The 16,337-nt window shown below is 38.5% G+C and overlaps 1 protein-coding gene across 2 annotated transcripts in view; it reads left to right on the forward strand.

Moving 5' to 3' along the window:
- MYO16 (myosin XVI) overlaps positions 1–16,337 on the forward strand; it is a 327,046-nt gene that overhangs the window by 247,022 nt on the left and 63,687 nt on the right. For both annotated transcript variants that reach the window (XM_054193468.1, XM_054193479.1), the window contains one exon: positions 10,353–10,455. In XM_054193468.1, coding sequence (XP_054049443.1) covers positions 10,353–10,455 — 103 coding nt within the window. The remainder of the gene's footprint in view (positions 1–10,352; positions 10,456–16,337) is intronic.

A 16,337-nucleotide genomic window follows, 5' to 3' on the forward strand; every position in this document is an offset into this window, starting at 1 on the left:
GCCTGTTAAATTAATACAAACAGCCTATCTTTAAAATAAACATTTTAAAGAAGTATGCAACACACTAGTTTATGCAAATGGCACTATGCAGGAATTTTGAATTATCTAATTAATGTGCAAATTGTCACATGCATAGATTAATTTTGCTGCGTAGTTTTAAAATAATTCCTTTGTATTCATTGATTAATTAAATATAACTGTGTGCTTTTGATGCCTAGAAAAATATAATTAGTTGCTCTTTACTGCTTTTTCTTTGCTGCTGATAGGACTTGTATAAATGCAGTCCAGCTGCTCCACACTCAAAAGCGACTGTGACCCTCCTGCTGTTTTTTCTTTCTGTGGTTTTGCAGCTGTTGAATTCTTTCCACTCAACTCAAACATTCATGGCACCCTTTTTCTCCTTATCCACATCTTGATATTCTTTACAACCATTTAATCTTCATCAGGAGAACCTGGAATGAGACTTCCTAAAGCTAGATTTCCTAGTCAGACTGAATAATAGTAGGCAGTTAATAGTGGTGACATCTGAGAGCAAACACAAAATCCTGTGCAAGCACGCACGTAAAATCCTTTCATGTATCTTAATCACTGGATCTTAATTTTCTTTTTCTCTTAGACCAACATAACATTAATTTAACATCATCAGTTTTAGCAGAATCACTCCTGCTGTACTCCACAGTAAATGAGGGCAGATTCTGGTTGAGTATTGGTATAGTATGCCAAGGGGACAGCCTTAGCCTGTCTTGAAAAATGTTGCTCATGAATGGTCTTTCTGACCATTATACAATTCAGAACCAAGTCTGTTACCCAGACTGATACTACTCACAGCGTTCAGAGCACACAAGGGAAGCTCCCACAGCAGAAAGCAGATAGAGATGATCTTTCAGAGAAGCTATTTTGCCTATATGGTTTAAGAAGGTCCTAAAATACTGCCCCATAATCCTAATTCACCTTGTCTGAGCTACTAGTGAGCACTGTGGGAAGGATTTTATGTATTTCCATTCCTCTTTGTCTGAGTCAAAATTACACAGAAAAGAAGAAACAAAAGCAAGGAAGAAATAAAGTATCATCTAGGTGGAACATCATATTCAATCCTATTAACCTTTAATATCAAATTTACCATCTTACTCTGGTTTCGCTTTCTGCTTCTGCAATATATGTCTGTCTCGGTATATTTACAAATGAGCTAGGAAGTGCTTTTTTTGGCAAACAATGAGCCAATGAAGTAGCAACCCCTCCAGAAGACCAAATGGGAAAGTGTCTAAGCCCACTTTGGGGTTTCAACTCAGTATCACATCATGTTTCTGAAAAGGCCTTGTGTATTTTTCAGAAAAAGTCATAAGTCACTTTGCTTTACACAGCCTGTTTGCAGTTATTTCATGCATCTGATTCCAAGCTTCCAAACACTGTGACAGGAGCTGGGCCTAAGCATGTCCTTCTCTGAATACCATTTCAAAGTCTTTTCATAATTTCATCTCCTTTTAATACTATACCCACCACTGTCTCTGCAGATCTACAGACCAGCACTCATAACCTTGTCCTGTGCCCCTTGAAGGATGACTTTCTATCTTGACCTACTCGAAGTCGGCCTGCTGGTGAGGCTCAGCAGCAAGTTTCCTGGAGGCCAAGTGTCAAATCACCAAAAATCTTGCCTTTTAGTGTGATTTTAAAGAAAGGGATACATAAATATCTTCTAATTCCTTATAGACTGAGTAGTGTGAGATGTGGCTTAGACTCACCAGGCACATTTCTCCTCTGTGGTAGGAAAGGGCAAAAATTTACACATCTGTTCAATCACCTGTTAACTTCTTCTCCCAGGCATTCCTTTATTCTGATCTCTGTTTAAAAAAAAAAAAAAAAGCGAGTACCTTTTGATTTTCTGTGATTTTAGACCTTTTAGTTTTGCAGGAGGACTTTTAATTTTGACACCCCACCTTCTACATCTGTGGAGAAGGGAAACTAGCTTCATTACACACCAGTGCTATACCACCTCTGTGTTATATAGCATCAAATTAGCAGGTTGATAACAAAAGTTAAATTAGTTCTGCAGCCATATATTCTGCATACAGTGAAGCAGTTGAGTGCTCTGTGCGCCTGTTTCTGGAGTGTCTGAGCATGAAGAGGAAGTTAGCAGTGCACAAGGCATATCTATCTAGAGGTAAATGTAAACATTTACAGAGTTAGAGGCAAGTGTTCATATACAGCTGCTTGGTGTTGATTGATGAGAAGCTCAACACGACCCAGCAATGTGCGCTCGCAGCCCAGAAAGCCCACTGTACCCTGGGCAGCATCAAAAGTAGCATGGCAAGCAGGTCGAGGGAGGTCATTCCACCCCTCTACTCTGCTCTTATGACACCCCACCTGGAGTACTGCATCCAGCTCTGATGAAGAAGGACTGAAGAGCAGCCCTGAGGAGAAAGACTTGGGGTTGTTGGCTGATGAGAAACTAAACATGACCCGGCAATGTGCACTTGTAGCCCAGAAAGCCAACCATATCCTGGGCTGCATCAAAAGAAGCATGGCCAACAGGTCAAGGGACGTGATTCTGCCCCTCTTCTCTGCTCTTGTGAGACCCCACCTGGAGTACTGTGTTCAGGTCTGGGGTCCCCACCATAAGAAGGACATGGACCTGTTGGAGCAAGTCCAGAGGAGGGCCACAAAGATGATCGGAGGGCTGGAGCACCTCTCCTGTGAAGACAGGCTGAGAGAGTTGGGGTTGTTCAGCCTGAAGAAGAGAAGGCTCCAGGGAGACCTTATAGCAGCCTGCCAGTACCTAAAGGGGGCCTACAGGAAAGATGGGGAGGGACTCTTTACCAGGGAGTGTAGCAATAAGATGAGGGGTAACAGTTTTAAACTGAAAGAGGGGAGATTTAGACTAGATATCAGGAAGAAATTCTTTCCTGTGAGGGTGATGAGATACTGGAACAGGTTGCCCAGAGAAGTTGTGGATGCCCCATCCCTGGAAGCGTTCAAGGCCAGGCTGGATGGGGCTTTGAGCAGCCTGGTCTAGTGGGAGGTGTCCCTGCCCATGGCAGGGGGGTTGGAACTAAATGATCTTTAAGGTCCCTTCCAACCCAAACCATTCCATGCTTCTGTGATGCTAGCATATTTCTGAGTTAATGTGTCATTTTTGCCAATTTCTTAAATAAATATATTTTTACATTGCTTTCGAATGGGAATGTCAGCGTTAAGTAAGATGATGCGAAAGTATTGTAATGCAAATCTTTAGCAGATGTTGTGAATTCATTTTTTATTTGCATAGCTGAATCCACTAATCCCAAGAGCTGAACTATAATTTATATTCTATTTATTATTCTGCTGCCACATTGTCTGAGATGAGGAAGCCCCTGCTTAATTACATGAAGTATATGAATAAGTATTCTAGGATTAAGACACACATATATTTGTTATTTCTTCTCTCCAGAAATTGAAATTCAGGTGTCTAGAAAAGATTAAGGGTGTCAAAACCTAATGCAAAAATGTACAATTTGGGAAAGAAAAAAAAGTAAATCCTTCCAATTCATTTATCTGTCACCCATCCCAAAGTAGTATCTTCATCTGAGAAATTTATTTTACTTTTTATTCAGTCTAAATTAAAATATCCCAAATGGCCACTTCTTATGTGAGGGTATTCTAATCCAGTGGATTTCACAGCCCTGATCCTCTCTCAAAAGCCTGTACTGACCTCTGCAAGGGGCTAGTGGCACACTCACATGCAGGTAAAATTATATTCTGGGGCTTTTTGAGTCTTTTCCACTTTTATTTCTTAGTCCTTAATTTTGCTCTTTTGTCTCAGTTACATACCATTTATGTCACTCTATTTTCCTTTTTCCGTTGACATGTTGAAGCATGATATCTATGCCCCTCCACCTCTTTATATAGGAAGTGAATTTTTAATTGTTGAAGTAGAAAATCAGAATGTTTCATCAATGTTTCTGGCTTCCAGTGGCAGATATAAAATCATTGTGGTAAAACTATGATATCTGGTCAATTTGCTGAAAGGTCACTTTTAGCATTAGTACTTTCCAGGTTTCCTTCTGTCACGAAATGTCTGTGTGCCAGATTAAACCAGAGAGAATAAAATTGCTTGCAGTTTTTCCAAAATTGCTCTAATTTTATCTTCTCCCTTAACGCTTATTGTTCTGCAGATCTAACCATTTAATCCTGTGTTGCTTGATACCAATTAGGATATTTAAAAAACTAACAGTAGTATGGTTGGCGGGTACTCTGAAGTTTTGGTCATTGCCATATATACTTATTCATTGTTTCAGATCTATCAGGCAAATTGCACTTCATGCTCACCTCTACACCAATCATCTGAATTATTTCTATAACTCTGTATGAAACAGCCTCAGTGCAAAATGCGTTTCATATAAAGGTCAACCTTATAGTCCTCTTATACTGTATTTTTGTACTCCTATAAAAGAAGCCCAAAATGTAGTCTGTTTGTGCACTATAATCTGTTCTTTATAAAGGCATCTTTTTCTTCTCCGCACCCAAAGATTTATTCTCTCCAAAATTTTGAATACCTGCTTTGGTCATTAAAATTTGTGCTGTATAATGAGATATTTATGTCATATATATTGTACAGAGATTGGCAGAATAAATTTTCTTTTCTTCTCTTGGTAACTATAATAATCTGTTTCCCCTTTTCTAATTATCTGGAATTTCCCATGTTCCTCATATTTCAAAAATAATTAGGTCAGAAAAAAAGAACGTAACACAGGGAAGTGAAATGACTATATATCCTTTATATACACATAACATTAATCAAAATTCCATCCTGCTCTTTGCTGCTGACTACTTTTACAAGGTTTCTAATACTTGAAAATCTTCCAAACATCCCTTTTTTTTCCTTAAAAAAAATACATTTCTCTCTTCAGTAGATAGGCCTTCTAGATATTTCAGCTCTCGATAGATTTTTCAAATACGAGCCATGCCTAACCCACTCTCCCCACCCTCCCCAAATCCAAACAAACAAAACTAAAAATCCTGAGTTATGAGCACATAGTGACAAGTTTTGCAAACAAAGTCCATCTCTTTCACATACTTCACAGACATAATAATACATCAATCTGTTACTGGTTGTCAAAGGAAGAAAAGAGGAAGTTTAGAAAGGAAAAAAACGAATTTAGCAAGACAGCACAACCTGTTTTTACTCCTTTGTGATGACAATTTTTGCATTTCTTCTAACAGAAATACAGGGTACAAGTTAATTTTGATTGCCTTCTTTTATTCACTACTTTTTGAATAGATTTTACTAAATCATGCCATTTTCCCTTGGCAAACAGAACACATCGTAGTAAACAAAAGAAAGAGAAAACGAAACTGCAACATAATTAATTACGCTGGCAGGACTGATTGTTTTTCCTTGCATAAGCTATGTTTGGATATTTAAAACTGAAAACTACATTACTTAGCACTCCTATAAAGCAGTTACATGCCAGCCATACCTGATTTTGATTTTGTAAATAACAAGACAAAGACATGGAGAAAAGGAGTTGCTTTCAGGAAAGATTTGAGTTCTGGTGTTAGAAGCTGTCCTATCACTGAGAACGTTGGATTGCAGTCGGTAGCTACCTCTTACTTTGCCATTTTTCATCTTTCTTTCTTAGCTAGGCAAGAGAGAGACCTGAGAAAAAAAATAGGGGGGGGGGGAAAAACCACAACAAAAAAGTAGTTCTGAGGCTTCATTTCAAAGACATCTATGTGGTTTGTTTGAGCTGTTGATTTGGAGCTGCGTGCTTTTGTGCCCTTTATACTTGCCGTGTTCTTTCCATTAGTATCTTCTATCATGCTGTTGTGCTATTGAAATTGAGTGCATGGTGTTTATTCCTATGCTTAAAGATTTGCTCTGTGTACAGAACTGGGAGTACAGCCCTACAGCCTATTTGTGCACACTCCGTGTAAATCAAATAGCGTGCTGAGCCTGAGAATATAACTGTGGGTTCCTGTGCCATAGCCTGAACTGGGGAATATTCTGTCTCAGGGAAAAACAGCCTGCTGGATCTTGTCAGCTGTGCACTTAGGGAAGTGAGGGGGAAAATGATCAGATAACATCCTTATCTGTGAAGACCTAAGAGAACTGAGTTTTCCATATTCACAGGCTACCTGAAGGTATTGGCAGCAGTATCTAGTCTAAACAAACACAAAATCTCCCTGATAAAAAGCATCATTCGGAAGCAAAGGAAGAGAGGTCAGAGCACACCTTCTGCAACACCAGAGGATCCTGGCCAGTCTGTACATGCTGACAGTGCTATCCTGTCTAGCCAAAAGCTCTTTCATCTGTTTAGGCACGTAAAAATGACAAGTTAGTACAAGGAGGCTGCTAAGGACAAAGCTGGGGAAAATGGAGCTTCTCTCACACCGATTTCCTGTGGAGGGGAGTTGGGGAGAGCCCCCCCGATGGTAGTGTACCCTGTCTCAGCTCGTAACGGGAAGAGGTCTTGCATTTGTTTCCTAATCAACACTACATTAGTCTTGACATAGTAGTGGAGGGATGTTGATTCAATTTAATCCTTTAAATTGTTTTGGATCCCTTAGTGAATGAGTTGCTCTGGCTAGGCCATGAAATATTGGCGTTTATCAGCTTCTTGACTTGGCTGGGAAGGAAATTTACTTTGTCTGATATTAGATGTCTTTCTGGACTCAAGAGCATAGACTATCTGCATAGTCAATGGAAAGAAATGAGGGTCTTACAGTGCACAATTCATCTGACCTATTTTAAGCATGGATATTACAGTAGGGTATATGACACCTGAATAATGTCTTCTACTGACGTTTAAGAAAGTCCATACCTAACTCATCAATCCAAGTTTAGCTGAAGTGTTTTTCACCTGATCAAAGACGTTTTTAGCAAGGTAGCACTGAGTATGCTCACTGGATTCCTCTCTAAAGCCTTACAAAGACACTGCAGTATTTGCTAGGTTCAAAATGTATGACCTGTTAGTGAGAAGACGACTGATGTTTAATTGGATTTGTCCATTTGCTTCAGAGTGAACTAAGGCTGCAGTGGTGGGGGAGGAATTCTCTGGTAAGGGAAAGTTTCAAAGACTCTCTGATTACATTTCCCCAGAAGCAAGCCCTGTTGTTTGCAAGTAGCTCAAGTTCATCTATACAAGCCTGCACCATAAATTCAGTATTTCTTATTACTATTTTCTGTGATACAGTAAATTTGAATAATAATAAGTTCTGATACTATTCTTGAGACTATGAAAGGGTTAAATTTAAGAGGACTAAATTATTGTGTCTACATGGTAACACAATCTCAGTTCACAGTAGAAAGTATCTGGTACATTAAAGATATGTCATTTTGCATTTTGATAATATCTCGTAAGTTTTTATTTCTTTATTCATATCTTAGTTTATTGTCAATTCTGTTTTGCTTTCTTTTAACATATTTTTTTTTTTACTGAGGGTAATAGCAAGTTTAAAATACAAAAAAATCCCTAAGTCAAAGTTATAGTGTTTGGTTATCTCCCCAAAAGGAAAAAAAGAATGAAGAAAGTTTAAATATTTTGACTCATTTAAAATTAAGTACAAAAAATCAAATAAGATTATGATTAGATCACCACTTTTGTCCAGGACAAATCTGGGCTGCCACCAACTGGTGCGGCCTGCTCATTCCCACTTACCAATTCCCATTACTTCCACGGTGTTAACACTGGTATTTGCACAGCTGGGCTGAGAATCAAATCAGGGAACCATTCTGGCTGAAAAAATAGCTACAAATTTTGTGTTGTTTTTGTTTGAGAAGCCTAATACAAGATAAAAGGGATTGATTTGAGATAGCAGATGATGACGCCACGTCTAAAAGTGCTTTTTCATCCTAGGTGCTTAGATAGCCAGTATATTTGAACAAGATAGATGGAAGAAATAAGGAAGTTCTCTCAGTCCCTCTGTTAGTTACTCTGCAGATGAGTAAGTCAGTCGGACAAGTAGACGTAAGGGTGAGATTCCTCTCAGCCACCCAGAACACAAACATCCAGCCTGGACTTCTCTTCTGAGTCCATCTAAGGTCAGTAGAGAAAGGGACCTCCAGAGGGCAATCTCTTCTCATTTTAACAAAAATATCTAGGATGCATAGAACAAGTCACCCTATGGAAATACTTATCTTCACAGACTGTCTTGAAAACAAGATGACTAACTCGGGCTAGGAGTGCAGCTTTTCAGTGTCTAACATAAGGAAAGGTAGATCATCTTACAAATGACTTAGTAAGTTCACAGAGGAAGTTTGTGGCAGAATTAAATTTCCATAGTTAGCTCTTTCTCTCCTACCACAACCATTAGCCTGTCCTGTTTTCTAAGAAGGGAATTGTGAACTCTGATTAGACTTCCAGGATAATGTGGTAGAATTTCAGAGACTTTTAAAGCTGGGGGAAAGCAGTGGATCATTTTTGCCTGGCCTCCTGTATAATACAGATTGTAAAGAATGTTTAATTATCATTGTTTTGATTCCTGCGATTTGCATGGTTCTAAAGTAAATCTGATCCAAACTTAGAATTTCAACCTTTTAAATTTTTGTTTGGCTCTGTTTCAGGAATGAAATATACTTCTTTGGGTTTCTGCTATAAGTAAGTCTCAGGCTGACCGCTTTCACAGTTACTTCTTCATGCATTGTTAAGTCAATGATGAGTCATCTTCATTTCAGTCAGCAGTTGCTAAGCTTTCCAGCAGTTGTCTCTCTAACACCTCTGATTCTCCATGATTTCTAAGAAAATCCAGTTGATACAAGTACGGAAATGAGGTGGCCTCCGCCTTAATAGAAGTCCATAAAAAAATGTCTTCGTGACCGTACAACTAGTTGAGGTATTGTGAAAGTAGGATCCGCAGTTCTCTACTGCTAATCAGGAGTGTTAAACTAACTAAAAGCATCTCTGGTGAAGTTTTGGCCCCTTCCCACCATCACTCCTCCAAACAATTCCTGAGCACAATTTGGGAATTAAGACCGCCTAGTGATCAGTCCCAGAAGGCAGCTTAGATGTGGCTACACTGTGTTGGAAGGTAACACAGCTTCATAGAACATAGCAGAATACTTAATAAATAGACGGGCTGGTTTTTTGCCAGATGGTTTATATGCCAGAGAAATAATCCCTCTCACATTTCATTTACTAGTATAGACTCAGCCACAGAGTCCTCAGCAGGAGTGCTACCAGACCAGAGGACATTTCCAGACTGCAGGAGCTGAGATACCCAAGGGTCTGTGCAGCTCCAGGAAACTAGAAGTCTAGCTGAAATTTGGCCTTAGAGCAGTTTGTCTGCAGATGTTGCTCCAGAGTTGCTACAGCTCCTGGGATCATTGATGACCCTGAAGTCATTCCAGCCCTGCAGTTTTGCCTGCCATGGTCTGCATGAGTGGTCCCAGGACAGCACAGTTTTGGGTTGCACCAGAGCTATAGGTGAATTCAGTTGTTAAGGAACCAAATAAATAAAATGTCACGAAATGTAGTTAGCCTGCAAACTTCAAAACTTACCCCTATTTCACTGAGAATTTAATCAAAAGTGACACTTTTGCAAAATCTTCCCTTTTCAAAAACTGGCTTTTTATAATGAAAAAGCATTCCATCTCATTACATCCACTCAGATCTAGACTCAGGAATACCTTTAAGAAAGTGTAGTAATAATATGAAGCATCAAGATGTATAAAATTCATCAGTTTAGTAATATGTAGTAGTCCACAGTTAAAATTTGAATTTTATACTTTATTTGACTTTGTATGACTTAAGTTTCCTACATTAGTTCGTTAGTTCTTTTATCTGGTATATCAAAGAGCCCTTTAACATCTACCATTTTCTGTCTTTGAAGGTACTCGATGCTGTGATCAAGTCTCCTCTTGATCTTCTTTCCAATAATGTAAACTGATCAAGTTCCTTGAAGTCTCTTTGCTATAAGACCTTTTGTTCAAAATGAAAAAAAAATTATTTCAGACTGATGGAAAACATTTTTATCGATGTTGCTTTCTTATGAATTACTCCTTAATAGGCATGTGTCATATGACACATACTGAAAAAATATGTTCCTCCTTTCAGTGACCCAGTTCGGTACCAATGAAATCAGTCGTTGAGGCTTTGCATTCTTTCTGCATTGATTTTCAGTGAGGCATCCAAAGAACTGACAGGAAGCAAATCTGAGTTTTAAGCACCACTTGTCCCACACTGTTATTAACCAAGGTCATGTCTAATAATATAAAGATATAAAAGTGATTGGCTTTCTTGTTATCTTCACCCTTAGGAGAATCCTAAGCTTCCAGTTCGGATATCAAAGATTTGAGAGTCAAAGAAAAACTAACGATGTCTGCAAAGACATCGACTAGGCCAACATTAGAGTAACTCTACTTCTGCTGATTTTTCTAGGTACAAAGATTTGGCTGATACGGCTGCAGGAGAGAAGAAGAAATTGTCTGCCAAGGAGAGATGTCGTCTTGTTCTTCAGCAGTGTAAATTACAAGGCTGGCAGGTTTGTGATCTACAAAGCAATTAAAATATCATTCTTTAAACAAGCTAGCTGAGTCATTTCCATTGTGGCAAGCCACCAGATCCTTTGCAGCAGTATATTCTTTTGACATTTTATATATGCTTTGGAATAGAATCAAACTGATTTTCTGAGTTTTCTAGCACATGAGTAGCTGTGATCATTGTGTCAAAAAATCAGTGTATTCTTGTGGGAAGGAAAAGATTTCAATTAAGCATGTACCCTGTGTAAATTTGCATTCAGGTTTTTAAAGGTATTTGGTGTACATATTTTAGTGGTTGAATGGTTTCTGAATTACAAAAAAAAAAAAAAAAACAAACCTGCACATTTTCTTTATGTAAAATCCTATAATAAATACTACACTGTCATAATAGGGGAGACTCAAAACAACTCCTTAGGCCTTCCCATCTGGTCAATGCCTTTGTAGGTACCAGCATGCTGATTCAGAGATAGACCAAAGTACCTAGTGTTGCTGTACATCAAGTAAAGTAAAAAAAAAAAAGAGCCAAATACTGAACAGGAAGCTCTCAACTTCCTATCCCATCTCCTTACCCTATTTATATCCTAGTTAATCCTCACCAACGTGAGGATTGTAAGGTGGATGTCCCCATTTGTCCAGAGTACTCAGTCATCTCCTTTGGGTAGCTTTGTAATTCAGCAGGACTGATTTCTTTGACATAAAGAAAATGGTGTTTCCTTGCACACTATATAAGCTATTTCTGTGACTTAATGTGTAGAGCATTCTTCCAGACGGTGTGAGCTTCAAATTCAGGTCTTTTCCCAGCATAGGAGGACTGAAATCTATTCCACAAGAGAGCTTCCAGACCAGTTTCGGGGACAAGTATGAAGTTTAGCAGCTAGACTCCTATAGGCTTCAGGAATATTAGTTTGAAGGAAGGGATTAACATAGGTCTTCTGATTAATGCATGACCTCTAAGCATTAAGATGCCCTGAAAAATTTCTGCAACTGTTTATGAAGAACAAGGACTATGTTGGACTTTGGGTGTTTCTCAGTGGCCCAGATTCCTTAGTTATAACAGGAAAAAAGGTAGGCCTCCCACTAGCACACATCCATGATCACCTGCAGTTGGGCACATAAGAAGATTCTTCTTTGGACAAAATACTCTTTAAGTCCCTTTTTAGTCGCTAAAGTAAGTAGTGGGCACATATAGCCCTACTCCCTCAGAAGCGAAGAGGAAAAGGACGGACCCTGAAAAAGATAACAACATTAAAATAGACTTGCTTTCACTACTCAGGTTTCTTGAGTCAGCTCTGGAGTATATTCTGCATCCTTTCCAAAAGTTTACCTATAAAAACCAGTCATTAATATCTAGAAGCTGTACCTTCACTTACAGGTACCTGGAGCTGAGAATACCACTAACCTTCAGAACTCGTGTGGGGCTACAGGCTTGATGTTGGGCAAAAGCTGTGTAACGGTAATTGCATATTGTGCTCCAGTCACAGAACACAGAGCAGGATGCCTATGGAGTTTATTTCCCCACGAGACAGTAACAGCATTACAGCCTGAAAAAAAGCAATTGGCCGTCAGTGAAAGCCTACAGCTCAAGACTAGTGATTCTGTAGTGATTGGCATTTGAAAACAAGCCTGAAACCTTGAAAGACAAAAACATAAAAAGGAAATTGCAAAATGGAATCCCTCCGTCACGCAGGGGACTGAAGCTTGGGATAGCAAAAAGATTTTAGAGGTTCTGACTCCAGAATCTCATTAACACCAGAAGCCAGGTGTGCAAAGACTACAGCAGTGCATAATGCATCATCCTTCAAACCAGAAAGGAACAAAACTCTGAAGAGATGCTGATAAGTTAAATGAAATAGGAGGGTTTGGGGGTGAGAGTTATACCACTGTCACTCAGTGACTAAGAAGCACATGGCAACAGACTAAGCTGAAAGGAACAAGGTCTGAAAAAATGAGTGACCTTCTCCTTACATCTTTTTCAAGCCACAAAGAGCTATGATAAACATATGGAAAGATGAGAAAATTCACTCTGAGTCCGGACAATTTCTTACAGATAAATACCCAGTGAATACAAGCTTGACACCAACATGTTTTGTATAGGTGATACAAAAACATATACCCAACTACCAGCAGTAGTGACTAATGTCTGTGTCACATAATATCTCTCTCTCAATTATCTTTTTGATTCATTTGACTAATCATGAAAGTTGAACTTTAAGTAACAACCTGCATGAGGAAGCTTATACAATCTGCAGTTGTCATGGGTGCCCTCCTCTATGCTTTTACAGCAGAGGACTCTGAAAAAAGAAGAAAAAAATTTAAAAGGGAGAAGGAGGGGGAAGAAAGGGAAGGAAAGGAGGAATTAGGAACCCAGGATGATGTCAGCTAGCAAAGCCAGAGGAAAAGAGTCATCTGTAGTACATCATTAAAAATCATCCAAGAAGTAGGGGGTTGCACATATAACCAGTTTATTCAGCCACTGTTGCCAGCAGTAACTACTTCAAATGAGTCACTGCTGGAACTGAAAATCTATCTGATGCAGGGGTTCATGAATAAGTCAAAAAATGTCTTCCTCAGCACTGTTACCTGCACTTCCCTGAAGAGCTGTTGCAGATTCAGGGAGATAAATTGACCAAAAAAAAAATAATAGATAGCTAAAATATCCACATCAAAGATGATGAAGTTTAGTTTAGCAACACACATCTGAAATCAACCTCCTGCTTATATGTCATCATCAGAGGATGAGGTTGCCAATAAACTCCTTAGGAAAGGGGGAAAAAGAAAGATCTGGACTTCATAGCTGAGTGAATCTGAATGATACTCTATTTAACTTCCTTCTGATAACATATCTCACCATCCCATTTTGTGAAAAGTGATATGAACTTGGAGGAGGGGAAAGTAAATGTGTGTTCTGAAGTGAGAGCCCAAAAATGAGTAAAGAAAATGGTTTCTTTGTATTTATTTCCTGCTTGACAATTTATCTTTCTCATGTAAGTTGTGTTTGGAGAGTTTTTTTAGGCAACAAAACAACAAAACCCAGAGCCTACTCACAGAACAAATTCTTTCTCCTCTTGCAAATACTGCAGTCTGTTTAAAAACGGAGGACAAGTGAAGAAGATCCAATACCAGAATCGAGTTTTGGTTTATTTTCTACTGTTTAGTAGAGCATAAGAGCAAACGCTATCAGCTAGCCAACGTCTGGTGCTTGATTCAGCAGCTTCTGTGCTAGAAGAAAGTATTTATTAGGGAAGTGTTGATAGGTTTATGAGATGTTGCTGTTACTTGGGTAAGCTGAGCTGGAGATAACTAAACTAGGACAGTAAAATAGCTATTTCATTGAAGCTGGCATACCATGCAGTTTCAGTCTTGCACTTAGCTTAACTACTGAAATTATAAAAGTGCAGAGCTACTAACGAAAGGCAGTTTTTGCATCCTGACTCTGTGCGCAGCCTAGCTAAGGTGTTCTTTCATCTTAAATATATACTTGATCATGACAAGCTTAGCTACTTGCTGTGACTTTTAAGCGTGCCCGATGTAAGAGAAAATCAGATTTCTAAATCAAAACAAGCCATTCCTCCTCCAGAAAGAGTGAAAGTAATAGACTTGTTTAACCCCTGGAGAAGTCAGTGAGAGTTTTGCTATTAATGTTAGAAAAAGCAAGATGATATGTAGAAACTTTAGACTCAAATTGAGTGGAAGTGCTGGCTGCTCCATGTAAAGCAGAAGAACCTCCTGCCCTCCAGAACATCTGAAGGCCGTTACATTTGGAAACCTACATTTTCAGTGCTATGTTCATTTATTGTCATGCAGTCATGTATTAGCTAAGCAAAGCCTACAATCCCAATAGCATGACTAGCTTGCAAACATTATCATGCTTTGGGAGAAGAACAGGGCACAAACAGTCCTTGGCTTTTTTTACTGTCATAAGGAAACTTTCATTTATTTGGATTATCATTCCTCACACTGTTAAGCTTGCAAATATAAATTCAAAAAAGGAGAGTTAGCTCATAGCTTACTGAGCTTTCTCATCAAAACTTGGAGCTTTACATTTTGTTTAGCTAAGGTCAGTGGTCTGCAATTAACCCTTCTCGGTTACTTCAGATGGAGCTTGCTGAAATGCAAACAACTTGTATTATACCAGAAGTAAACCAAAATATCAGTTTAATTTGCTCTTGCTATACAGCGCAGCTGTTAAATACAAGTGCTGCAAAGGCCAGACTTCACTCAAAGTGAATCTTTCAGCCTTTGACTGCTGGGAATGCTTGTCTGGTTAAAAGATAGGAATCCCGAAAAATGTCTAATAAAAGCTTTGTCTTAGTTTATCTTTCCACTTTTTAGCCTGCCGCTTCTAATCCACAATGATTCCTTCTTATCAGTAGCTTTGAACACAAGAGATCACTCATTTTGGAAAGAGTAAGCCACGTCTTAACTCTGAATGGGGTGATCCAAAGATTCATCAGGTATGAAATAAGCAGTACAGGAAAGTCAGTCAAATGGTGCATGAAGCTCCAAATCAGCACCAGGTAGTTGCATGAGGTAGATACTGTGTTAGTGCCAGTTCACATTTTTACAGCTACAGACACTGCTTAAGTTGTTTCAGGAGCCTGCAGTGTTTCTGGAGAAATCATCCTTGCCAGCGTGGAGCTGTGTTATTAAACTTCTTCCACTCAGGAAGAATGTTAAAACAGAGAACAAGCCCTTAATAAAGGGAAATACCAGAAGTCCGTCTAGAGTTTTTAAATTCTTCTAGCACTTCTATAACTGCAGAAGGAAAATTAAGAGTCTGATCCAAATCTTACCAATCACAAAGAGAACCATATTTCATTACTGACCTACAGGTGTTTCATTTATTGGATTTGATACAGCTGTCTAAGTATTTTTTTTATTTCAATATATTAATATATGATATTAGGATACGAGCGTCCTTTTTGGGAAAAATATATTTATGATTAAACAGAAGAGTATGAAATGTATGTGGCATACATATGTAAATTGTATGCTTAGTTCAGAGAGAGTTTTAAATTATTTTTTGAACTGTTTATTTTGGCTTAAAATGAAAATGGTTATGCTATATTGAAATACAAATTGCTTTGTACATGAGACGATAAAAGTACTAGAGTACTTTGCAAGCAATGCAATAGATAAGGGATTCTTAACTCTTTTTTTCCCTTGAGTAGGAAAACTGAGTACTCATAAATCCTATGCCAGTTTATTCATTTATCATTTAGGAATTTTAACTGTGCTGGAAGTCAATGTTCCTTTTTGGTTTGAACATCTTATTTTAAGAGTCAATTTTCTTTCAGGCAATTTTAAAATTAAGTAAATTATGAAGATCACATTTAAAAAAAAATATCCCAGGAGGAGTTTCCAGACTAACAGTAAATAATTGGAGCACCAGTGTCTATATTTCCCTCATACTTTGAATTACGTTAGCAAAATTACATTGTCCCATTATATCGTTGTCCCTTTATAACATCCCATTATATTCTTGGAAATAATTTGCTAGTAGCAGGAATTGCCACAGAGTGACTTTACTACCAAAAGTCTTGATACTTTTGGTACCTACCTGCAGTCTTTCTCAGCAGCTATTTTGTGCCACACAGTACAAGTCCATCCCATCCCCTTGGCCAGAGGATAGAATGGTTGGTTCATTTGAACCTCAGAACACGAAGCTCTCGGTCTTTCAACACAGAACTCTATTTTTGGTTCCTGTTTGGTTCCAGTGTTCATTTCTTATTTGCCTGGGTTTAGTTTTCCAGTCTCCTACCTCAGGCTTTACTTTCTCCACCATTGCTGTCCCCATCGCCTGTTGCCTATGTTTCTCAGTTCACGCAGAGAGACATTTTCATATTGTTTCTTTTGGTGCTATGTCTATTTCTAGAATTTTGAA

Source organism: Rissa tridactyla, chromosome 1 (assembly GCF_028500815.1).
Source record: "Rissa tridactyla isolate bRisTri1 chromosome 1, bRisTri1.patW.cur.20221130, whole genome shotgun sequence".
NCBI classification, from domain to species: Eukaryota; Metazoa; Chordata; class Aves; order Charadriiformes; family Laridae; genus Rissa; species Rissa tridactyla.